At 38.3% G+C, this 26,943-nt stretch overlaps 1 protein-coding gene across 7 annotated transcripts in view; it reads left to right on the forward strand.

Annotated features, from left to right (window-relative positions):
- The window catches only part of PRKDC (protein kinase, DNA-activated, catalytic subunit), a 220,035-nt gene that overhangs the window by 127,766 nt on the left and 65,326 nt on the right, over positions 1–26,943 (forward strand). For all 7 annotated transcript variants that reach the window (XR_013367489.1, XM_077876997.1, XM_077876998.1 and 4 more), the window contains 8 exons: positions 1,038–1,211; positions 2,092–2,190; positions 3,298–3,505; positions 5,551–5,740; positions 6,931–7,143; positions 11,946–12,058; positions 14,260–14,391; positions 17,458–17,637. Coding sequence is in view for 6 of the 7 variants with exons in the window: in XM_077876997.1 (XP_077733123.1) it covers positions 1,038–1,211; positions 2,092–2,190; positions 3,298–3,505; positions 5,551–5,740; positions 6,931–7,143; positions 11,946–12,058; positions 14,260–14,391; positions 17,458–17,637 (1,309 nt within the window). In the remaining variant the exon portion in view is untranslated. The remainder of the gene's footprint in view (positions 1–1,037; positions 1,212–2,091; positions 2,191–3,297; positions 3,506–5,550; positions 5,741–6,930; positions 7,144–11,945; positions 12,059–14,259; positions 14,392–17,457; positions 17,638–26,943) is intronic.

Here is a 26,943-nt window from a genome sequence, read left to right on the forward strand (position 1 = left end):
AGCGTGCCCTCCTGCCTCCTATAATGTGACACTTTGGGAAAGCCACACCTCAAGCATTGTCTGTGGCTCTTTTCAGATTTAAAATGTGTGGTTTTGAGTTCTGTAGTCATTTTGCCAGCTAGGAGCCTTCCATTATTTGTTAAAATTATTCATTTATTTTCACATTATACTACTAAAATATTAAAGGTGATGTTGATCACTTACAGTGATTCAGTATTTCCCTGTAGAAATACTGATTACAGTATTTCTCTGTACTCTTTTTCAGACTTGTCTGTATACATATTTTTTACATAGGGATAAATTATTAATGCCAATAACAAAGAATATATGTCATTGTGTTGTGTTATCCTTCAGTAGAAATTTACTGAGTATCTACCGTGAGTAAAGCATTAAGCTGGGGGCTTTGAGGAGGAAAAAATACATAAAACCAGGAAACAAGTGTGCACTTTATTTGAGGCCCAGGCTACTCTTAACTCGGTTTTGACCTGCCCAGGTGGCTTGACTAGCACTTGAAATCATTTTTTCAAAATGTGGAATCCTTTATTTTTAATTTACTCTAATTTATTAATTTTATTTATTTAACTTATTTTTAATTTATTTTGTTGACATTTGGGATTTTTAAAAAATGTACTTTTATTTTGGAATAACTTTATATTTACAGAAAAGTTGAAAGATAATGCACAAAGTTCTCATGTACCCTTCACCCAGTTTTTCCGTGTCTCATAATTATGGTACATTTGTCAAAACTAAGAAATTCACATTGGTATGTTACTGTTAACGAAACAACACTTTATATAGATTTTACAGTTTTCTCACTAATGTCCTTTTTCTATTCCAGGATCCAATGCAGGATACCACAGTGAATTAATTTGTTTATTTTCAACATTCTAGCTCATGATAATTTTTTTAAATGTAATTTTTATGTTTCTGTTGTAACAAATTTTGCAATAGCACAAAGAAGAAAAAGTTACTTGTCATATCTGAAAGTATAATAAAAATTGTTAAATTTGTGTGTTTTTAAAAATCTCTCTTTATAGAGATGATGAAAGACAGAAAGTGTGTTTGGACATAATTTATAAGATGATGGCAAAATTGAAACCAGTAGAACTCCGAGACCTTTTGAATTCTGTTGTAGAATTCATTTCTCATCCTTCTCCAGTGTGTAGGGAACAAATGTATAATATTCTAATGTGGATTCATGACAATTACCGGTAAGCTCTACATTAACTTAAAATTTTTTTTTTTTTTTTTTTTTTTTTTTTTTTTTTTAGTGGGAGGTGGTGGTGAAGGGGCAAGAAGAGGGAGAACAAGAATCTTAAGCAGACCCCACACCCAGCACAGAGCCTGACATGGGGCCTGATCTCATGACCTGAGATCATGACCTGAGCTAAAACCAAGAGTTGGATGCTTAACTGACTGAGCTATCCAGGCGCCCCACTACATTAATATTTTATATTACTATTTTTAAGGGAATATTTGGGTGCTTATAACAATCTGGAACAGATTATAATAAATAATAAAACACTTTTAAACATATGTTTAATGATTAAAACAAGTTTATTTTAGTACATTGACATGTATCCTTATTTTAACTCCTTTTATGTACCTATGGGAAATATTCAGAGTATGCAGTTATTGGTTGAGTTAATAGTGTAATCTGTTTTTATAGTTATCCCTTTAAGATCTGACAAAATTAAGGAAATGAACTCTGTGGGATGTCTTTATCCTATAGGACGTCCATCACACCACTTCCTAGGAGAGGTCTGATCCTCTCCAGGGACCTCTTAGCACTCCCAGGGAGCCCAGTGCAGCCCTGCTTCCATTACCCATCCACTCTGCCTCATGCATGTGAGCCCTATCTCTTTGCAGGGGTGGGGGGTGATGACAGTCACTTTGATGGGCTCACAGAGGCATCAGAGGAGGGTGTCAGGGTACATACATATGAGGGTAGGTTCTGTTGTGATTTGGGAAGTTAAAATACCATGGGAAAAGCCAGATTATTTTCCTTTAATTATAGGTGGTGTTTTGGGGTTGAACAAAACTGATAGAAGACAATATTAATGTTTCATCATTTTGTTATTTTTTTCTCAGAGATCCAGAAAGTCAAGCAGATGATGACTCTCGGGAAGTATTTAAGTTGGCAAAAGATGTGTTGATTCAAGGATTGATTGATGAGAACGCTGGGCTTCAGTATGTGCTCCTCCTGGAATAATTGGGCCAGGACAAATAAATTTAGGGGTATTTCTTTCTAGATTTGCACAAAGTATTTTTCAGCAGTTTTAGAATTATATTTGAAATCACATTAAGACTTAAAAGTCCTGACAAGTTATTTCGATAGAAAACTCTTAAAAAGTGGTAAGGATAAAATTTTCTCTGCTCATGCAGCGAGCATGAGTGTTTCAAAATAAAAAAATCTGTGGGACGATTATTATGTGTCTGATTTAACTCAGATAGTTGAGATCACACTATACATATTGAGTGAAATGTTTGAAATTTTAGAAATATGAGGAAACTATAATATTGATTATATCTAGGAATGTAAATGATTATTTTCTTCTAAAATGCCTACCCTGGTGGTTTTGTGAGCATTTTTTCAAGTGCTAAGAAAGGGCAGAAACTTTTTGTATGATTCTCTATATCAGTTTTCCATTCTGCAATTTTAAACTCCTTTCAATTTCATAAGCATTCATAAATTATAGAGTCTACCCTGTTTTTTGTTTGTTTTAGCGGGTGAGAGGGGCAGAGGGAAAGGGAGAGAGAATCTTAAGGAGGCTCCACACACTGTGGGCTTTGATCTCACAATTCTGAGATCAGACCTGAAATCAAAACTCAGGTACTTCATTAACTGGGCCACCCAGGCACCCTGAGCATAACCTAGTTTTTAACTAGTTTAAATTTTGAATATTTTATGGCACTAATTCTTGGAGTGAGTTGTTTTAGCAAGGCAGTGAAGGAGTATATATAATTTCTTAAGGTGTTTTCTCAGTTTCCAAATACTTATATTATATAATCATCATTGAAAATAATAGATCATTCTCACGTAATAGAAATGAGAACAAAATCATCCAGTTTTTCACCTCTTGTTAAATATGTTAAAGTTTTGGAGTATTCCCTTCTTTCAGTGCATGTTATTGTTCATAACTCAGATTAAGCTCTTTATACAGTTTTGAATGTAGTTTTCCTGTATGTTAAGCTTTATAGAGACAACAAACTGCCTTCACGTGACACTGTGTGTAGGACATTCTTTCTCATTTACTAATATCTGAGAAATATGCTTATTTCCTCTCTGCTCTTCAGATTAATTATTCGAAATTTCTGGAGCCATGAAACAAGATTACCTTCAAATACTTTGGACCGATTGTTGGCACTAAATTCCTTATATTCTCCGAAGATAGAAGTGCACTTTTTAAGTTTAGCAACAGATTTTCTACTTGAAATGACTAGCCTGAGTCCAGATTATGCAAACCCTGTGTTTGAGCATCCTCTGTCAGAATGTGAATTTCAGGTGAAGTACTTATCTCTAATAATAAATATTATAAGCTTTTCCTGTCTTTTAGTCAACAAACATTTTCTTTTTTTTTCTATAGAGTTCTTTATTCATGAAAGACACAGAAAGAGAGGCAGAGACATTGACAGAGGGAGAAGCAGGCTCCCTATAGGGAGCCCACTGTGGGACTTGATCCCAGGACCACCCCCTGAGCTGAAGGCAGACACTCAACCACTGAGCCACCCAGGCGTCCCAGTCGACAAACATTTTCTAATAGAGTTAAACTGGTTGTCTTTCTTTTATTGTGATATAATTAACATCTATTAATTTCAAGTGTACAGTATAATGATTTGATATTTGTGTGTATTGTGAAATAATCAACACAGTAAGTCTAGTTTCACCATGTACGTACAAATTTTTTTTCCTTGTGATGAGAACTTTTAACATCTACTCTCTTAGCAACTTTAAAATATACAATACAGTATTACTAACTATAGTCACCATGCTGCACATTCTGTCTCCATGACTTATTTATTTTTTAACTAGAAGTTTGTACCTTTTAATCCCCTTTCCCTATATCCCCTTCCCTCATCCTCAGCCTCTGGCAATCATCAGTCTGATCTCTGTATCTATCAGTTTAGGTTTTTTTGTTTGTTTTGTTGTTACTTTTTAGATTCCACATGTAAGTGAGATCATGTGGTATTCTCTGACATATTTCACTTAACATAATGCCCTCAAGGTCTATCCATGTTGTTGCAGATGGCAAGATTTCCTTCTTTTTATGATTCAGTAATATTCCATTAAATCACATCACATCTTCTTTATTCATTCATCCATTGATAGATATTAAGGTTGCTTCCATGTCTTGGTTATTATGAATAATCCTTCAGTGAACATCAAGGTGCATATATCTTTCCAAGTTTTGCTTTATTTGGATAAATACCCAGAAGTCGAATAGCTGGATCCTATGGTATTTCTATTTTTAGTATTTTTGAGGACCTCTGTACTGTTTGTTTTCCTTAGTGTTTGCACCAATTTATATTCCACACATCAGTGCATGAGGGTTTCATCTTCTCCATATCCTTGCCAATACTTGTCATTTCTTATTTTCTTGATCATAGCCACCTGACAGATGTGAAGTGATGTCTTACTGTGATTTTGTGTTTCCCTGATGATTAGTGATATACTGGGCTTCTTATTTTACTGGAAATACTCACACATTCCTTTCCAAAACACTCACATTTGCTTCAGCCTCATCTGCTCACACTTGTCTGCCTTTTAGCCTCCACTTAGATTTTCCTTTCTCCATAATGCCATCCTTCCTCATCAGTCCCCTCATTCATTTAGTAGATGCCAAGTGTGAACTTTCTCCTGACAGCCTTAACAACCTGTGATGACTTACATATTTACGGACATGCTCACTTTATCTCTGCCAAGCTGGGCAGTAGCACCTGACTGTTTTGCCTGCACTTGTCCTCCTAGTGATTTTCCTAGTGTCAGGCACATAATGGGACTTTGGAAGGAGCTGAGCCCTTTAGCTTGTTACAGCTGTGGTGCCATTTTTGAGTATGGCATGAAGCCATTTAATTCAGAATGTGAAGGAGGAGAAATATGGTTTTTCTCCCCTACTGCTAATCAGTATTTCTAGTTGGCAAATTGTTAAAGTCTTTAAGTTTGGAAAGGTTCTTCTTCAGTTGCTTCTCACGGATACATGAAATCAAAGTACATATTTGTTGATAATACCAATGAATTCTAAATGAAAATATTATGGGGGCATATTTGGGTGGCTCAGTGGTTGAGCGTCTGCCTTTGGCAGGGTCCTGGGATTGAGCTCCATGGGGCTCAGGCAGTGGGGCGGAGTGGGGGGGTGTCCCTGCTCAGAGGGAGTCTGCTTATCTCTCTCCTCTGCCCCTTCCCCTTCTTGTGCCTGCTTCTGTCTCTGCCCTCCTGGTCTATCATGAATAAATAAATAAAATCCTTAAAATATAAATAAAGTAAAATAAATGTATTTCAGTGTTGCTAAAGAAGGACTATTATTTCATTTGGAGCTCTCTTACATTCAGGAATATACCATTGATTCTGACTGGCGTTTCCGAAGTACTGTTCTCACTCCGATGTTTATTGAGACTCAGGCTTCCCAAAGTACTCTTCAGACTCGGACGCAGGAGCGATCCCTCCCAGCTCAAGGAGTGATGGCTAGGCAAATACGGGCCACCCAACAGCAGTATGACTTCACACCTACACAAACTGCAGGTAACTGTTCACCTGAACACCTGCCTGTTCTGCACCAGGCAATATGATCTGTGGAAGTGGCCTCTACTGCAAGAACATTGACTATAAGAAAAGTAAAACAATAAGAGAAAAGAGTAAGAACCAACAGAAAAGCTATATCAGTCAAAGGAGAAAAGCACTGAGATTCCAAGAGTCATCAAATTCTTAGAGATAAAAAGTGGAAGGGGAGGGCTGGGGAAGAGTGATGGGCTACTGGTGTTTGAAGGTTATGGAGTTTCTGTTTGAGAAGATGGAAATGATCTAGAGATGAATTGTGGCAATGGTTGTACAACTGTGTGAAAATATTTGACACCATAGTACTGTACACTTTAAATGGTTAAAATAGTTAATTTGGTGTTCTCTAAATTTTACAACAAAAAAAAAAGTAGAAAAGGATTATTTTTGATTGGAAAAAACAAAAGTTACAGTACATGTATGTGTTATTTTGATTTTGTCCAGAAAAATCCATTTAGTGCATCAAATTTAAAACCCCTTATCTCAAAAGCAAAGAACTAAAGAGCCAGACCAAAGTCATTTACTAGGTTTATAGTTTATTAAACTTTTCTTTCTTAAATTGTTCACCTGTTTCCTTTGATCAGAGATGTGTAAGTTGTACAGTAAAATGCCTAAATCATTTCATGTAAATGTTTCAGTGTTGTTCCTTTATATAAATTTAAATTTTTTCATGTTCTCTTGGTTCTAGAAGTAGGATTGATTTGAATGATGAATATTTTATGACACTATATTAGGCATCATGAATTTTAGTACCTTTTGGTAGATACAAAGTATCAGTCCTGTAATGATCACAGTGGCTTGAGGGAGCAGGTAGGGTGTTTCCTGCTTCACAAATGAGGACACTGAGGCTCAGACACTTGAGCTGCCTCAGGTCTCCCACTAGAAACCTGATAGAGCTTCCGCCTAGTGTCTTTCTGCTGTGACATAGTGTCTTTCTGCTGTGACATGGCTGTCTCCCTGGAGGAGCTGTCCCCAGTGACTGTGGCAGGTGAGCACATGGAGGCACTAGGTGCCACCAGGATGATGCCATCGTTTTGTCTCACACATGTGTCAGGCAGTTGGCACTGCTCCAGCTGCAGTGGCGGGGTGGTGTGGGCTTGGCAGTGTTGTGCAGTCCTGAGCGTGCTGTGACATGCTCTGGTCATGTCTGTTTGCAGATGGTAGAAGCTCCTTTAATTGGCTGACTGGGAGCAGTATTGACCCACTGGTGGATTATACAGTCTCATCATCGGATTCTTCATCTTCCTCCTTACTGTTTGCCCAGAAGAGGAATGAGAAGTCACAGAGAGCACCCTTGAAGTCAGTCGGACCTGATTTTGGGGAAAAAAAGCTGGGCCTTCCAGGGGACAAAGTAGATAACAAAGCAAAAGGTAAAAGTAAGCTTGCTGAAGTGTACTTAACATTAGTTAATGCAGAGGCTTAGATAAAGAAAGTGCATTTCCGACTGCATTCACATTTCCTTATAAATAAGGCCATTAAAATTTAATTCAGGGGTTCCTGATAACTAGTCAATAGAGTATGCAACTCTTAATCTTGGGGTCGTGAGTTCAAGCCCCATGTTGGGGGTAGAGTTTACTTAAAAAAAAATAGTAATAAAATTTAATTCAATAAATCTTGTTTGGGTACTTACCATGTTGAAAGCCTCGTTTTAGGTGTTCCAGAAAAGCTGTTGAATAAATTAAAATCAGTCCATTCATTTAGTGACTTTCTGAACATCAGAGTAAGTAAGCAAATAGGTGATCTTGAGATGAGACAGAATTAGTAAATCTCAGTAAAGCTCAAGGAAGGACCTGGGGAGAAGAGGCTGTTGTTGGGAGTAGCCTTGGGGGCTCGGGGTATGGGAAGGGGGAGGGTGAACAAGGACTGAAGCAGGAAGTATGGAGCATGTTTGGGAAGATTGTTTACAGACTGGCAGTCTTGTAGCAGTCTAGCCAAATAGGGTGCTGTGGGACAAGCCCACTGGGAGCATGGAGCAGACAGCTATGGATATGGGCCTGCAGATTTAGGAGGCTACCGAGGTTTTCCGTAGTGAACCAAGCAGACAGGTAGGGTTCTCTGGATGACCTCTCGGGGGATCCGCACAGAGCAGCATGTGCAGTGCCTGAGGAGGCCCTGGAAACCAAGGGTTCTGGTGGGGAAGAAGAGGGGGGACAAGTCACGGGGGTTGCAGGGAAGTGCTGGCAGACCTTGAAGACCCAGCACTGGCTGAAATGGTGCCACTCAGCTCTTGATGAGAATGGCAGCTCTGGGAGTGAGTGAAAACCCAGAGAATGGAAACAGAGAAAAGGTCCTAACACAGAACCTTGGGGAAATGCTAACCATATGAGTTTGGATATAAAGAAGTAAAATTAAGAGCAAGGATTACCATTCGCTTCAACGTGGGTGGAACTGAAGGGTATTATGCTGAGTGAAATAAGTCAGTCGGAGAAGGACAAACATTATATGGTGTCATTCATTTGGGGAATATAAAAAATAGTGAAAGGGAATAAAGGGGAAAGGAGGAAAAAATGAGTGGGAAATATCAGAAAGGGAGACAGAACATGAAAGACTCCTAACTCTGGGAAACAAACTAGGGGTGGTGGAAGGGGGGGAGGTGTGTGGGGGTTGGGGGTGACTGGGTGATGGGCACTGAGGTGGGCACTTGACGGGATGAGCACTAGGGTTATTCTATATGTTGGCAAATTGAACACCAATAAAAAAATAAATTTATAATAAAAAATAAGAGCTAGGATAAATTTATTTTATTTATTATTTTTTATTAAGTTTTTAATTTTACATTTCAGTATAGTTAACCTACAGTGTTATATTAGTTTCAAATGTAAAATCATACAGTGATTCAACAATTCAATGCATCATTACTCGGTGGTCTTCATGATAAGTGTACTCTTAATCCCCTTCACCTATTTCTCTCATCCTCCCACCTACCTCCTCCCTGATATGCTTTATTTATTTTTTAAGATTTCTTTGGAGGTAATCTCTACATCCATTGTGGGGCTCAAACTAACAATCCCAAGATCAAGAGTCACACACTCCATTGACTGAGCCATCCAGGCACCCTGATACACTTTATTTTAAACGAGTAAATGTAAATTCCTTTAAATTAATTGTAGGAATTAAACACACATGAAATACTTTCCTCACTTCCTCACTTCACAATTCTGTGAATTTAAAGTAGGTGAGGTAAATCTAGCTTCCTTTTGCTCAGCACTCTGGGTTTGAAGGGGGCTAATGAGGCCCTCCTGCTTTGTCTGTTCTGCCCCCGGCTTTGTTGCTTCCCACCAGTCTTTTTTCTTTTATATCTTCCTCTGCTGTTTCTCCACCAAACTGTCATCCAGAGTGCATGGTTCTATGTCCTTCTGTAACTTTGACAATGAAAGCCTCAGGGTTAAAATGTAGTCCCAGAATGACTATTACCTTCTCATAGCTCGTTAATTGTCTTGCTCACCTCGAAACCATGGCACGTGCATCTTCCCACAGAATTGTTGAACGGGTGTTTGGGGCAGCCTGCAATACAGTTAATGGATGGAGATTGCCCGTGACCCACTCTACTCAGTGGGGAGGAGGCTCAGAAGACAGAAAGAAGTGGCTGAGGTTAGCAGCATAGTCCACAACTCAAACTGTTGAGCAATTTTTCCCTGTTTTCATTGACTTGTATAGAAATTAAGGAGGATAAGAGGTGAAACCTAATTTTTAAACCATTTTCTTTAAAAGTTTTATATGTGAATTTGAAAAAACTTGTAGAACTGAGTAGGTAAAATGAATACTATTAGCTATCCATTTTAATTTGATTAATGTATTTGAATCACCCCTTGTGCCTTTGTAAATGTAAAATATTTCCCATACTGTCTGTCTTTTTTGGGGTTTATGCATTTTCTTGCCTAAACAGGAATATTTAAAAATTCATAAAATGTGGTGAATTAAAAAAAAAAAAATGTGGTGAATTAATCCTTACTATGATACTATTATCATTGACATTTAAAAACTTGAAATTGTAACCTAATTAAAATGTCACTTTTCAGCCATTATTTTAATTCTTTACTACAGTTTCCTTCAGTTATTTGTATCAGAGTAATACATGCATGCAGTTTAAAGAGTCAAATACTTTGCCAAAGCTTTTTAGAATAACAACCCTCCATACCCGTTTCCCGAATTCCAGACACAACGGCTTAGACCCTTCTGAATCTCTAAACAGTATTTATATTGCTACTCTACCTTTTTTTTTTTTTCCCTTGTAGCATTAGTCATTCTCTTTAAGCTTACATTATGGACATTGAAGATTTGGCTCCTTCTTGTCCCTCACTCCCACCCACCACACAGATGCTCACAGTGAATTCTTCTTGTGTCTTTATTCTCTTGATATAATTAAGTCTTCATCTTGGTTTCATCAGTAGTTTCCTCTTATTTGATTACATACAATTATGCGTGTTCAAGTCATAGTGCTTCTATGACTATTTTTCCTTTCCTATTGTATAGTAATTTTTCTTGCGCATTGATAATTATTTTGGTTTAGATTTCTATATATTCATCACTTGATTCCCTCTGAGTTGTACCATTGTCTTTTTCTGTGTCCCAACATATAAATGTTTCATCTTAAAAGAAATCTCTTCTATGGCTTTTGAGCCACCCTGTCTTGAGATGTCTCTATTCAACCATGGTCTAGAGACCTGAGGGCCTTTTCACTTCTCTTGGATTGGATTCTTCTTTTTGGATGGCTCTTCTTTCTGGTGGAGCACTTCCTTGAGTAGCTTCCTGAGAAAAGGGGTCAGAAAGAGTAAGTTGTTTTTGATGCCTTGATGCCATACATTGCTTTTGATGGCACTCATACCTGCTAGGTAATTTAGCTGTAGAATTCTGAGAACTCACTAGGGTTCTCTATTACCCAGGGTTGGGTTGGGAAACCTGATGGCATTCTTTTTTTGATTCTTTATAAGAGTTGGATTTTTTCTCTGCAGAAGATCTTAGGATCCTTTCTTTTAAATCAATTTTAGGAAATTACACCAAAGTGTCATCTGGAGTGTGCAGGTCTGTTGTAGTGCATTTTTCTGGGCGGTAGGAGGGCCCTTTTAGACTGCTAACTTATTTTCCAGTTCTAGAATATTTTTTTGGGTGATTTTGTTGATGATTTCCTCATCTCATTTTCTTTTTGGAATCCTGTTGCTTGGATATCGGACCTTATCAGATCTTGTAATTTTCTTGTCATTTTTTTCCTTTTTGCTTTGTATTCTGGGAAATCACTTCAACCGATTTTCTAACCCTGGCTTTTATATCATATTTTTGGTTTCCATGAGCTTTTTATGTTCTCTGAATACCCTTCCATCCTTGATCCACTGTTGCAATTTCTACTCTTCTTTGATAATGTTTGAATTTTTTTTTTTTTTTTGGATGGTCTGCTTTCATCGGTTGCTCTTTCCCTTTTGTTTATTTTTTGTTTCTGTTTTTTATATTTGAAGCTTTTCTCAAAATGTCTGGTGGCTTGTCTTTTGGCTTATACTCCCAGATGGGGCACTAAAAAGACATTTGGAATAGCTGCACATTGGAGTGCAGAGGTCCAACTAGACCAGGACATTGAAACTCCTGATGTATTGCTCTCTTTGCCTGTGCTTTTGAACTGGTGGATTACCCAGAGGCAAAATATCCAGTCTCTTGCCAGCAGGCTATAGGCCAGGGTGCCAGCACTCCAGAGGCCAAGGTGGAGCAGGCAGCTGCAGTTTCCAGAAGCCCATGTGGTTGCTGGGTAGAGTTGCTGTGTCTGCAGCCATGCTGGCCCTGTGCACCCGCAGGGCCACAGGGCCCTGTAAGCTCCACACCTGCAGCACGAGGAAACGTGCTTTCTAACCACACCTCCTGCTGCAGCCTCATCTTCCTCCTTGCCCCTAGAGGTGCTGGGTGCTGCCAGGTTTTGAGTCTTCCAGGTCTTCTCCACTGTTATTGCTTTGTCCCTGTTCTGTGCATGGTAGCACTGGGATTGGACTGAGTTCTCTCCAAAACTGGTTAGTTGTCTCCTGTGCGATTCTCTGTAGACTTATGTCATTAAAACAAAGCAAAACAACTAGATGAAAATTAAAAAATGGAGATAAGCGAATAATTCTATTTTGAGAGGATTCTAGAAAGAAGGCAAAGTCAACTGCAAATGTCAAATTGGCCATCTGTAACAAACCTTTATATTCTTTAGGTATAGACAATCGGACAGAAATATTAAGATTACGCAGACGATTCATAAAGGACCAAGAAAAGCTCAGTTTGATTTATGCCAGAAAAGGTATTGCTGAACAAAAACGAGAGAAGGTTTGTATCTGTTTTGAGAATTTGATCAGAAATATTTATTTTATATCAAAAGATATATACTAAGGAATAAGTTTGTCAGATATTTCTTCCCTAACAAAATTATGGAAGTAGCACTATATGCATTAAAGTTACTTATGAACCAAGGATTTTTCCCCTGACTAATGTAGATATAAAGGACAGTCATGACTCACTAATGAGGTCATGGGGATCTTGGAATGGAGCCTGTGTGGGTAGTCCCTTGAATCTGCAGTATGTTGAGTTCACAGGCGCTGCCAGGACCTCATCCCTGCCCCTTATCTCAGACTCTCACTGAAGCTTGACTTTGTTGTTTGTGTACAGACTGGCTTTCTCCATGTGGTGAGACACGGCCTCAAGTTGTTCCTGAATGATCTTACAACATTAGCTGCTGGGAGGGATTGGCCAGAACCTTGACCTAACTTGGGTCTGAGGCCACTGTGGGACCACGTAACAACCAGCCACTCTCCTGAGGGTGCCTGGATGAAGAGGGAATGGTGAGCCCAGAGAAAGGGGTGAGCAGGCCAGGCAGATAGATGGTCCAGGGTTATCTGCTGAAAGCAGTGACCTAGTGTGGCATGAATTAAACATTTCTCAAAATGTGGGATTAATGAAAGAATTTTTTTATCCATAGCTTCAGTATTACTTACAAATTAGTAATTACCACAGAATTTTCAAGAAAGATGAGATTATGAGTTAAAACACCCGAGTTTGTTCTAATTTAGTTTAAATCCTCACTTAATTAACTTCCAAATCTGAATATGAAGTAGTTGAGTGGTTCCACTGTATCTTCTGTGGGAAGAAAATGTACTTTTCATCTTTCTCTTGTCTCTGTAAATATAGCTGTTCTCTTAAAGAGGAGGGTCCCAAATCAGTGCCCACAGTCATCCCACACCCCTTCTTATTGGCCCCACCACACGTGGAGGGCATTCTGCTTTGTGCACTCGAAGAGGTAGCCATGAGCTACTAATTAAGCCTGAAATCTAACTAGGTCTGCCTGAAGGATATAACAAGCAGAATATGAACAGAAGGAAGAGATAAAATCAGGATTGTTGGATAGAAATCACAGGGAGATATTTTGGTCTGATATAAAGAGAGTCCTTTTAATAATTAGTAAATGTGGGATGGTCTGCTGTATGTATGAGCCAAGCATTTGCTCTGACACAGGTGTTCTCATCTGAAGTGGCTGACCTCACAGTAAGAATGGCATGGAGGTAATCAGGCACTGGAAGGCCATGTGCTTTATTTGTTGGGAGCATTGTGCTCCATGTCAGGCACTACTCTCAGTGCTAATGGTATAGAAGTAAATATAACATAAGCACTCATGGAGCTACAACGCAGTGAGTACAACAGACAAAAAAAGAGAATGAGTTAAGATTATAATGTGATTGTTGGAAATTAACCAAGTGATGAGAATGTGTGGGGAAGACTGTTAAAGAGGAAGTGAGAAAGCAAGCCTCTTTGAAGATGATTTCTGAGATAGGAACCAAATGATGAGAGAGAAACTGAAAAGACATTCTAGGCAGAGGTGAAGAGATATAGCAGCCCTATGTGGTGGGGACTCAGGGGTGAAGCCAGCCTGGCCTGAACAGGTGAGCAGGGTCGGGAGGAACCAGGTGTTGGGAGCTGTGATGATATCACCCGGCTGGATAGCTAAGGTTTTTCTAAGAGGAATTAAGGGGGGAAAGAACCCTGTGAGATATGGCTTTAAATGTTTTAATTCAAGTTCTCTGAATTTACCAATATTCACATTATGTTGTGATGAACATTTAAATAATGTTTTTACTGCTCATTTGCTAGTAATTTTTATTTTGGATTTATTGTCTGTCATAGACTGGTAAAGCATAGTGACCAAACCAATTTGTATAAAAATTGTCATCAAGCCCTGGGTGGCTCAGGGGTTTTGTGCCTGCCTTTGGCCCAGGGCGCGATCCTGGAGTCCCAGAATCGAGTCCCGTATCGGGCTCCCGGCATGGAGCCTGCTTCTCCCTCTGCCTGTGTCTCTGCCTCTCTCTCTCTCTCTCTCTCTCTGTCTATCATAAATTAAAAAAAATAAATTAAAAAAAATTGTCGTCAAGTTCACCTTTATGTTAAGGATAGGTACTGACTGATCGTGCATAGTTCATGCACTACAGATTTTTTCAATAAAAATTCTAATCTTCCTTCTTTGGTTCTAATGATTATAGGAGATCAAGAGTGAGTTAAAAATGAAGCACGATGCCCAAGTCATTTTGTACAGAAGTTACCGCCAAGGAGACCTTCCTGACATTCAGATTAAATACAGTAGCCTGATCACCCCCTTGCAAGCTGTGGCCCAGGTTGGTCCTTGAATGCTTCATTTTTCTATTGACAGATAAAAACTGTTTTGCAGTTCCAGGGGGCTACTATGTACAAGGAAAAGTGGTTGATGCTACAGTATATCATAAACGAAGTGTTGATTTGTCTTTAACAGTGGACTTGGTTAAAAGTCATTGGTCCCAGTCTTGGCCCTGTTCTTAACTTTCCCAGGTGTGACTCATGTAGAGTCATCTAGAAGGTAGTCCTGCAGTTGGGTCCTTGTCAAGACACTTAATGCTCTGAGTCACAGTGTCTTCTATAAAACCAGGCAGTGAAATCTATTTTTCCTACCAATAATGTTGGTCAGTAAAATAATGTGTAATTTTAAACTTAAAAGTGCTAAGCCACTTAAATAATTTCTTATACAAGATCCTTTTGGTGGATGGGGGTGGATCAGGAGAATATCAGTTTATGGCTGGAATTCCTTAATTCCACCCACAAGAAGGAATTCTTCCTTCTTTGTTAATTTTCTTAATAGCAGAGGATTGGAAAAATTTTCCAAGTTGTTAGGGTTGAGAGTGAATGAAGTTTCCTAGCTGAATTCTCTGACAAATACAAGATATTTACTCCCTAAAAGCCTAATTAAGATTTCTTTGACTTTTATTGAAATAACTTTAAAAATTGGAGAGTATAAAAAAAAATTGGAGAGTATTACATATATATATATATATATATATATATATATAGCATTATGCTAGGTGCTGAAATATAATGCCATATTCTACATAAATTTTCAGAACTAATGTTGCTTATAATAAGTTATATTTCCATATTCTTTTACCTTTTTTTTTAAGCGTTTTATTTAAATAAATATAGATTGATAGGAATTTGCAAAAGTAGTACATAGTCCCATATACCCTTTACCTAGCTTCCCCCACTGGTGGTATCTTACATAACCATAGTACATTATTTTTATCTAGAAATTGACATTGGAACAAAAGTGTTAAGTGGACTGCAGTCTTATCATTTTTTCCCTGCATTTGTGTATGTATGTGTGTGTGTGTGAGAGAGAGAGAGAGATTCTGTGCAATTGTAGCATACATATTGATTCATGAACTAGTATCACAGAAGAGCCCTTGGTTGTTATGGACTGCTTTCACATTCCTCTCATTAGCTTCTCCCAGTAATTTTGTGACATAATGGCAGTTGTTAGGTACATTTACAGATGAAGAATTGAAGATTAGCAAAGAATGGCAAATATAGTCAAAACTGTATATCAAAATAAAAGAAAAAATAAAGCTACAAATTTAATATAAAAAAAACCCACAACTGTATATTTTGATGGGTGTGGAACTAAGACAACACCCCTCTGTTTTGACATCTGGCCCAGTGTTCTTGTTCATCCCCACTATTTCCCAGTTTCTCTAATGCCTTGCATGTATGTATTTACTCACCGCCTCAGAAATGATGCTGCCACCTGCTCACCTGTGCCCAGATCAGTTCATCTCATTGGTGCTTGGAAAATATTAAGATGGTGAATATTGTTTTGAAAAAACATGACTACATTTTTTCTCTTCTTTGAAGAGGAATGTGTTTCCTTATGTTTCTCAAGTTCTAATACTTTATTCAATAAATATTATATATGGAGCAACTCCTTCTGGATGCCAGGGACTGTTCTAAGCACTAAAGGGCAACTGTGGCCTCCTCTGCTATCCTGGGCTCCCCTTCTTCACTATGAGCCTTGCACATGAGAGCGGAAGAGGAGCCTATAAAGGAGCCATTACAGCACGTGTCCAGCGGCAACATTCTGTTGCTCTGAAAACTTCTTTATCTTAATCACCACTGCATTGTCATGACAGAAGGAGCTTTTGAAGCTCCCTGAGAAATGAAGGAATTTGTGCATAAGACCCAAGAATTGAGGTTGTAGACATGGGAACCTGTGTGCCACAAGTTAAATGAAAAAAGAGTTAGCAGACACCATATAAGAGAGTGTGCATGTCAGTAGAAGATCCATCTGTGGCAGTGACTGTCTTCATGCAGTTTATGAGTGATACTTTCTTTTTTCCTAATCTATATTTTCTGAAAATTTTTATAGCAACCATATAACTCTATATGAGACAAATACATTACTTAAATAACAAAGAATAAATCAAATTGTACTTTTTATCCAGACACAAGTTTTTATCAAGCAAAATAATTCTTAAGTTTTTTAAATTCCTGTGTTCGTGCCTTCTTTTAAAAAATATAGACACTGGGCAGCTCCGGTGGCGCAGTGGTTTGGCGCCGCCTGCAGCCTGGGGTGTGATCCTGGAGACCCGGAATCGAGTCCCGCATCGGGCTCCCTGCATGGAGCCTGCTTCTCCCTCTCCCTCTGCCTGTGTCTCTGTCTCTCTCTCTGTGTCTATGAATAAATAAATAAAATCTTAAAAAAAAAAATATAGACACTGCATGCTAGGGACTGTTCTTAGTACTGGTGTCACAGGCACAGATGAAGGATAATGTTCCTGTGGTCATGGAGCATGAGGATAGAAGCCAGAGGAGATCAGGTGGCATTCTGTTAGAGCTAAATATACCAAACATGAAAACTACTGATGGTTTTAACAGTTTAAATGGTCATAATGATGGGACTATGAAATTTAAATTGGCATTTTATTTAAGCTTCAGTTAGTTTTTTAAGCTTTATGATGATACTAATGTGAAGATAGTACCTAAAAATTTCATTTACTCTGTCTTAAAGGTCTTATCGATTACTGCAATGGTCACTTTCTATGCATTATCTTGGCTGAGCCTCACCACAACCCTATTATCCCCACTTTAGAGATGAGGAATCTGAAGGTCCAGACTTACCCATGAGTTAAGCTATTGGCTACATATGTGATTAAGCCAGCTTACATATTTCTGCATCCAAAATCCATGGTATCACAGGCATATTTGGTTAAATTTCAAGTAGTAGCCATGTCAATTCCTGTTAAAATTTTCTAAACAAAATTGAGATGTAAATTACTTATGTTGGCAGCACTTTGTGTTTTCAAATAAAACTGTGATAGTATTAGTGAATTATAGCATTTTTTACCTCAGATCCTAATTTGTCTTTGAATATTTTACAGAGAGACCCAGTAATTGCAAAACAGCTCTTTGGCAGCTTGTTTTCTGGAATTATAAAGGAGATGGATAAGTACAAGACCATGTCTGAAAAAAACAACATTACTCAAAAGTTGCTCCAGGATTTCAGTCATTTTCTTAACTCCACTTTCTCTTTCTTTCCACCTTTTGTCTCCTGTATTCAGGTAAGAATCTATACGCACACTTCATAAATATGCACTATCTACTTTACCATCATATGTGTATGTCATAAAAACTTCATTTGTTTCACAAGCTGAAGCACAAGGTATTTAACAGAGTAGATGCTCTGTGTGGTTACCTCTTCCCAGATGGGTTGATGCGATTTATTTATTTATTTATTTATTTATTTATTTATTTATTTATTTATTTATTTAAATCACATGGGGGTGTCTGACTCTTGGTTTCGGTTCAGGTCATGATCTCAGGGTCATAGGAACGAGTCCCACTACAGGCTCCATGCTCAATGGGGGGTCTGCTTAAGAATTCTCTCAGCCCATGCCCCCCCCCCCCCCCCCCCGACTCAAACCCACTCTCTCACTCTTTAAATAAATGGATGAATCTTCGAGGGGAAATAAAACACACCTCCAAAACCCCAAACCTATATATGACTGAATAATTAGAAACCAGCCTTGGTATAAAAGTGTTCAGATTTATAATAAGCCATAAGCTAGTCCCTTCAGTGTTTTGGCTAAACTCTGAATGTTAGTTTTTTTTCTTACATAATGCTTCACCAGCTTATTTCCTGCCTCCTGGTTGCCATTAACAGATCGCATGTTATCAATGTTGATTGAGCATATTCCTGACTTTGTTCTAAGTGACAGGGACAATGAGTGATGCAAGAGGAACAAATCTCTGCCCTTCCGGAATTACAGTGGGTGACCATTCTGACCGGTGTACGGTGGTATCTCATTGTGGTTTTGATTTGTATTTCCCTGATGCCGAGTGATATTGAGCATCTTTTCATGAGTCTGTTGGCCATGTTTTAAGTCTTCCTTGGAGAAATGTCTGTTCATGTTTTCTGCCCATTTCTTGACTGGATTTTTTGTTTTTTGGATATGGAGTTCGATAAGTTCTTTATAGATTTTGGATACTAACCCTATATCTGATGATATATTCACAAATGTCTTATCTCATTCTGTAGGTTGCCTGTTAGTTTTGTCAACTGTATCCTCTGCTATGCAGAAGCTTTTTATCTTGATGAAGCTTTTTATCTTTATCTAGTTCATTTTGCTTTTGCAAAATGCTTTTAATCTTTTTATCTTGATGAAGCTTTTTATCTTTATCTAGTTCATTTTTGCTTTTGCTTCCTTTACCTTTGGAGATGTGTCTAGTGAGATGTTGCTACAGCCAAGGTCAAAGAGGTTGCTAACTGTGTTCTCTAGGATTTTGATGGATTCCGTCCCACATTTAGGTCTTTCAGTCATTTTGAGTTTATTATTGTGTCTGGTGTAAGAAAGTGGGGGTTAAGGGTCCATTTTTGAGTTCTCTCTTGTGTTCCATTGATCTGTGTATCTGTTTCTGTGCTAGTACCAGGCTGTCTCGAGGAACACAGCTTTGTAGTACAACTCAAAGTCAGTCATTGTGATGCTTTCGCCTTTGCTTTTCTTTTTCAACATTCTTTTGGCTGTTTGGGGTCGTTGCTAGTTCCATACAAATTTTCAGAATCTAAATGTTGAGGTACTTTGATAGGAGTTGCCTTGAATATGGAGATTGCTTTGGGAAATATAGACATTTTAACAATATTTATTCTTCCAATCCATGAGCATGGAATGTTTTCCATTTCTTTGTGTCTTCCTCAAATTGTTTCTTAAGTGTTCTATAGTTTTCAGAGTACAGATCCTTTACCTTCTTGGTTAGGTTTATTCCTAGGTATCTTATGGTTTTTGATGCAATTGTAAATGCGATTGATTCCTTAATTTATCTTTCTTCAGTTTCATTGTTAGTGTATAGAAATGCCACTGATTTCTATTATTTGATTGCATTATTTTTATATCCTGTGACTTTGCTGAATTCCTGAATGAGATCTAGCAATTTTGGGGTGGAGTCTTTTGGGTTTTCTACAGAGGGTATCATGTCATCTACGAAGAGTGAGAGTGTGACTTTTCTTTGCCGGATTAGATGCTTTTTCTTTCTTTTTGTTGTCTGATTGCTGAGGCTAGGACTTCCAGTAAAGTAGAAAAACTGTGGTGAAAGTGGACATTGCTATCATGTTCCTAACCTAAGGAGAAAAGCTCTCCGTTTTTCCCTATTGAAGATGTTAATTTGCTGTGGGTTTTTTGTATATGACTTTTTTTTTTAAGATTATTTATTTATTTATTTATTCATGATAGACACAGAGATTGAGAGAGAGGCAGAGACACGGGAGTAGGGAGAAGTGGGCTCCATGCCAGGAGCCCGATGCGGGACTCGATCCCGGGACTCCAGGATCGCGCCCTGGGCCAAAGGCAGGCGCCAAACTGCTGAGCCACCCAGGGATCCCCTGTATATAACTTTTATGATATGGAGGTATATACCCTCTATCCCTACATGGCAGAGAGTTTTAATCAAGAAAGGATGCTGTGTTTTGTCAAATGCTTTTTCTGCATCTATTGAAAGGATTATATGGTTATTGTCCTTTCCTTTATTAATGTGGCATATCCCCTTCATTGATTTGTGGATGTTGAACCACCCTTGCAGCCCAGGAATAAATCCCACTTGGTCCTGGTGAATAATCCTTTTAATGTACTGTAGAATCCTATTGGCTAGTATTTCAGTGAGAATTTTTGCATTCATGTTCATCAGGGATATTGGTTTGTAATTCTTTTTAGTGGGATCTTTGTCTGGTTTTGGAATCAAGGTAATACTGACCTCATAGAAAGAATTTGGAAGTGTTCCTTCCATTTCTGTTTTTTTGAACAGCTCAGAAGAATAAGTATTATTTCTTCTTTAAATGTTTGGTAGAATCCTGCTGGGAGGCCATCTGGCCCTGCACTCTTGCTGTTGGGAGATTTTTGATTACCAGTTCTATTACTTGGCTTGCTGTGGATCCGGTTAGGTTTTCTATTCCTTCCTGTTTCAGTTTTGGTGATTTATATGTTTCTGTATAGAAGAAATGCATTCTTTTCTTCCAGATTGCCTAATTTGTTGGCATATCATTCCTCATAATATGCTCTTTTAATTGTATTTCGTCAGTGTTGGTCGTGATCTCTTTTGTTCATGATTTTATTGATTTGGGTCCTTTCTCTCTTCTTTTTGACAAGGCTGGCTAGGGGTTTTTTGATCTTAATTCTTTCAAAAAACCAGGTCCTAGTATCTTTGTTCTGTTTTGTGTGTGTGTGTGTGTGTGTGTGTGTGTGTGTTTTATTTCTATATTACTGATTTCTGCTCAAATTTTATTATTTTTCTTCTCCTTTAGGAGTAAGGTTAGGTTGTGTGTATCTTGAGAGAGGCTTGTATTGTTATATACTGAAACTCTTAGGACCGCCTTTGCTGCATCTCAACGGTTCTAAACTGTTGTGTTTTCATTTTCATTTGTTTCCATGTATTTTTAAAATTCTTCTTCAATTTCCTGGTTGACCCATTCATTCTTTAGTAGGATGCTTGTTAACCTCCATGTATTTGTGTCCTTTCCAAATTTTTCTCCTGTGATTGCATTCAAGTTTTATAGCATTGTGGTCTCAAAATAAACATGGTATAATCTCAGTCTTTTTGTACTGGTTGAGACCTGATTTTTGACCAACTTTGTGTGACGTATTCTGGAGGACATTCCATGTGGACATGAGAAGAATGTATTCAGTTGCTTTAGGATGGAATGATCTGAATATATCTATGAAGTCCATCTGGTCCAGTGTGTCTTTTCAAAGCCTGTTTCCTGTTGATCTTCTGCTTAGATGATCTGTCCATTGCTGTGAGTGGGTCATTAAAGTCCCTTACTATTATTCTGTTATTAACAATTAGATTCTTTAATTTTGTTATTGATTGGATTCTATAATTGGCTGCTCCCAAGTTAGGGCATAAATATTTACAGTTGTTAGATCTTCTTGTTAGAGTTAGACCCTTTTATTATGAGATAGTGTCCTTGTTTATCTCTTATTACAATCTTTGATTTAAAATCTAGTTTGGGATCCCTGGGTGGCGCAGCGGTTTAGCGCCTGCCTTTGGCCCAGGGCGCGATCCTGGAGACCCAGGATCGAATCCCACATCAGGCTCCCGGTGCGTGGAGCCTGCTTCTTCCTCTGCCTGTGTCTCTGCCTCTCTCTCTCTCTCTCTGTGTGTGACTATCATAAATAAATAAAAATTAAAAAAAAATTAAAAAAAATAAATAAATAAAATAAAATCTAGTTTATCTGATAGAAGGATGGCTACTACTCCAGCTTTCTTTTGATGTTCATTAGCATGATAAATGGTTCTCCTTCACTTCACATCTCACTTTCAGTCTGGTGGTGTCTTTGGGGTTAAAATGAGTCTCAGCATATCAATGAGTCTTGTTTTTTTTAAATCCAATCTGATACCCTGTGTTTATTTTTTAAATTTATTTTTTATTTTTAAAGAACATTTTAAAAGATTTTATTCATTTATTCATGAGAGATAGAGAGAGAGGCAGAGACATAGGCAGAAGGAGAAGCAGCCTCCCTGTAGAGAGCCCGATGTGAGACTCCATTCCAGAACCCCGGGATCACACCCTGGGATCACACCCTGAGCGGAAGGCAGATGCTCAACCATTCAGCCACCCATCTGTTTAATTGGAGCCTTTAGCCCATTTTCATTGAGAGTAAGTCTTAAAAGAAATGAATTTAGTGCCATTGCATCACCTGTAAAGTCACTGTTCCTGTAGATTATCTCTGTGTTTTTCTGATTTTTGTTACTTTGGGCTCTCTTAGCTCAAAGAATCCCCTTCAGGGCTGGTTTAGTGTTCACAAATTCCTTTAGTTTTTGTTTGTTCTGGAAACTCTTTATCTCTACTTCTGTTCTGAATGACAGCCTTTCTAGACAGAATATCCTGGGCTTTACTTTTTCCAATTTAGCACCTTGAATATATCATGCTGGTCCTTTCTGGCCTGGCAGATCTCTGTGGAGAGGTCTGCTGCTGGCCTTATGTGTCTACCCTTGTAGGTTAAGGACCTTTTGTCCCGAGCTGCCCTAGGATTTTCTCTATCTCTGTGAAATTTATAAGCTTTATTATTATATGTCAAAGTGTGACCTATTTTTTATTGATTTTGAGGTGGGTTCTCTGTCCTTCCTGGAGTTGCATCCCTGTTTCCTTCCCCAGAATAGGAAAGGTCTGATCTATAATTTGTTCAAATAAACCTTCTGCCCTCCTCTTTTCTAGGAACTCTTCTGGGACCTCTGTTATTTGAATATTATTTTGCTTTAATGTATTGCTGATTTTTCAGTCTCCCCTAGTGATACAGTAGTTGTTTTTCTCTTTTTCTCAGCTTCCTTATTCCCCATTATTTTGTCTCCTATATCACAGACTCTTTCCTGCCTTGTTTACCCTAGCTGTTAGAACCTCCATATTTGACTGCACCTCAGTCATAGCATTTTTAATTTCGGCCTAATTAGATTTTAGTTCTTTTATTACTATAGTAAGGAATTCTCTTGTGTCTTCTATGCTTTTTAATGGCCAGCTAGCATCTTTATAGTCATTGTTTTGATTTCTGGTTCTGACATCTTACTTATATCCATATTATTAAATTTGTGGCAGAGTACCTCCTACTCTTTCTTTTGTAATGAATTTCTCCTTATAGTCATTGTGTTCAGTAAAATAAGGAGAAAGGGAAAAAAAACACAAAAGAGCAAAAAGAGCAATAACAACAACAAAAGCCTCAGGAAGTTGTTTCTGGTGTATATGCTGTGTACACTCTGCTGTTGTATTTTGGCTGCTCTTTCCCCCTGGTCCTTCCTCTACAGAGTTCCTTCTTGCTTGTAGTGGAGAGTGTTTGAACTTTTAAGTAGGTGTGCTTTGATATGTTTGTGAAGTTAAGCCTATAAAGGAAAAAATTAAAAATAAAAATAAAACAAAAACAAAGCCTGATTTAAGACAAGAGAAAAGGAAACAGAACAAAAATGGATACAAACAGGCAAACAATAAACTGTAAGCCTGATTTTAGAAAAATAAGGAACAAGGAAGGAAAGAAGAGTAGGGAAAGAAGAAAAGAGAAAGAAAAGAAAGAAGCCTGCACAAAAAATAAGAGAAGGAAACATGAACCAACAACTGAAAAAAAGTTATAAGCCTGATACAAAAAAAGAAGTAAAGGAAAAGAGAAAAAAATATAAAGAATAAAAAATAAGAAATAGAAAAGTACAAAATGAAAAAAGTTTTAAAAAATTAACAGAAGAAAAAAAAAAGAAGCAAGCCTGGTCCTATTTCCAGTAGAAGGTGATATTTTGGAGTTTTCTTTAATCACTGGACTTGGTAGATGTGAGGGCCTTTGTTGGTCTTCTGTGGGAGAGGCCTGCTGTGCCTGTTCATGGGCCAGCTGCCCTTTTAAAGATGTTCCTGCCAGGCTCTGGGGAGGAAGGGTGTAGTGCAGGGGCCTCTAGCCTCCACTGGAGGTGCTGTGTCTCTCTGTGTCTCTCTGCAGTTCTACTGTGCTGGTGGGAGGGAGGAGGGAGAAAATAGCATCACCTGCACCTCTTCCTTGTGGAGCAGAACTCCCTGCCACCATTGTTCAGGAGGCCCTCTTAGAAGAGCAGTCTCCTGTGACCTGCACTTTCGTCAGTTCCCTGCCCTGACCTGTCTGTGCCCAGGTCTTTGATATACCCAGAGCCACAGATCTCCTGTATTTTATCTCTGGCTGGTGGCTGGGATTCAAAACTCCCAAGATTTAAAGGGCCTGGTAAGGTGCAGGCCAATCTGTCCAGGGGAGGAGATGATCTGCAGGTACCCACCACCATCACATGCCTAACGTTGTCTCATCCTTTCCCTGAAAGGACATTGCACAGTGCGAGCACAGAGGCTAGAGTTTATTGTAATACTCAGCGAAAAGCTGAACCCAGGTTATCAGCCTTACGCGCTTGACTCAGTCCTCTGTTCCCTTCTGTCCCAGGGAAGCCGTGGCAGAGGCTTGGATTTATTGCAGCAGACAGCAAAAACTGCCACTAGGTTATCTGCAATTTTCTCCAGTCTCTGCTTTCTGTTAGTTCTGCCACAGAAAAGCAGCCACTCAACGTGCACACAGAGGTTTAAGCCTACTGTGGCTCAGAGTAACAAGTTGTCTTCTGCTCTCTGGGAGCACCTCTGACCTTGCTGATGAGCACTGCTCAGTGGCTCTGGCTGGCCTTTGGTCCTTTGAGAGGCAAAATCTGCTCTTCAAATGCCCTCTGGAAAGGGAGTGATTTCTCCCTGTGGGACCCAGGGGATCTCCTCACTGCAGCTTATTGTGTGGTCCCTGCCTGCTGGGCAGGAAACTGCTTTCCTCCCTCTTCCTGACTTGACCCCAAGAATTGGGTTCCATCCCGTTTAGGCCTTGTGGCTTTTCTCTCCCCCAGATCAGGGCTCCAAACCCCACATCTGCTGTGTTCTCTTGCTCCAACTGTGCAGATTGTTTCCTTTATCCTCAGATTGTCTGTCTTCCTAGTTATTCAAATTAATTGAATGTTGATCTAGCTGTGTTTGAAGGACCAGGCAAGTTCAGAGTCCCTCTACTACTATACCATCTTAACCACTCCCCCCCAAAGCCCATTTTAGTTATTCTGTAACTAGTAACCTCATTGGAGGTTTGCATTAGTTAGCAAACTAATTGGTTAATAATTCGCTGAGATGAAATAGCAGCTTTTCCTGTTTTGTTCTTATGTAGCATGAAACTATTAATATAGTTTCTTTTTTTTTTTTTAAAGATTTTATTTATTTATTCATAGAGACACAGAGAGAGAGAGGCAGAGACACAGGCAGAGGGAGAAGCAGGCTCCATGCAGAGAGCCTGACATGGGACTCGATCCAGGGTCTCCACGATCATGCCCTGGGCTGTAGGTGGCGCTAAACCACTGTACCACCAGGGCTGCCCTATAGTTTCTTTTTATGTATTCTATTTTTACTGGTTTAAATTTACAAGTAGAATTCCTTCATTGTTTTTTTTCTTGGCTACACTAAAGATAAGATTTGAGAAATTATATTGAACTAGCCAGTATTTCAAAATAAGTTTCTCTTTACATTGTGTTCTGAAGTGATTTTTTAAAATCTGAATTCCTAGTTTTGTCCCTATATTTATTTTAAAAAGCTAGCTTTTTCCATTGTTAGGAGAATCGTTAATTGTCATTAAGTAAATAAATGACTTCTATGCACTCCAGAGCTTGCTATTGAAAAAGCAGCACAAATGCAAATCAGTGCGTTAAATTTGCAATATTTCCATTATGATTCCTGTTTGTGGTTCATATCTGAAAGTATGATTTTTTTTCCCTTTCTCCATAGCATTTTAGTATATTTGGCATGGCATTCACATGAGTTCTTGTTCTAGCAAGTACTATCTCTTTGAGATGCCGCTGCCCAACCATGACATCCCAGAATGAGTTTCTTGTCTGCCACATATCCTGTTTTTGTCAGACTGTTCTAACTATATCTCTCAAACTGGAAGAAAAATCTATTTAACCATTTTTCCATGACATAGTCAATTACTATTAATTTGGTATCCAACACTTAAGCAACAACATTGCTTGTTGATCTTTTTAAAAATTTTTTTTTCTTTACAAAACATTTATTGAGGATATTATATGTGTAAACCTCTGTTTAAGAACTACAGAGGGGCACTGGCTGGTTCAATTGATTAAGCATCTACCTTTGCCTTGGGTCATGATCCCAGAGTCCTGGAATCAAGCCACATCAGACTCCCTGCTCAGCAGGGGAGTCTGCTTCTCCCTCAACCCCTACCTCTGCCACCTCATTCTCTCTCTTTCTCTTGCTTGTTCCCTCTCTCAAATAAATAAAATCTTTTAAGAAAAAGAGAACTATGGAATATTTGAAATGAAGAAATGTCCCTTGCCTTTACCTAATACAGTGAAATAAGGGTCCAAACCAAGAATATTATTAATAATTCCAATAGATTGTCAACATTTTAAAAATTAGATTTCATTACTTTATTCTGTTTTGGAATTTATAAAAAGTGAAATCAGTCAGCTGAAGTTTTTTTGTTTAGCAAATCATTCTTTTATGATACTATCAACAACTTTATACAGAATAATCAATCTTCTTAAAAATAGACTTATAGAACTCATTTAAATTATGAGAATACATTTATATATAAAGGAATGATATACCAGTAATAGTTGTTTGTTTATTTTAAACTTCCACAAAAGACTTCTATTGACAACTGAGAATAAATCTTAAGCTACATGCAGTCTGGTACAACATTGTTTACTACAATGTCTGGATGTAGAAGGTATTCAGTAAGTATAGAATGAGTTGATTCTTGGAAAATTAAAAGTATATTTATTTTAGAGATTTTATTTATTTGGGAGAAAGAAGGAGTGAGTACGGGCATATGTGCTCTCAAGCA

This window comes from Canis aureus, chromosome 28 (assembly GCF_053574225.1).
Source record: "Canis aureus isolate CA01 chromosome 28, VMU_Caureus_v.1.0, whole genome shotgun sequence".
Classification (NCBI taxonomy): domain Eukaryota; kingdom Metazoa; phylum Chordata; class Mammalia; order Carnivora; family Canidae; genus Canis; species Canis aureus.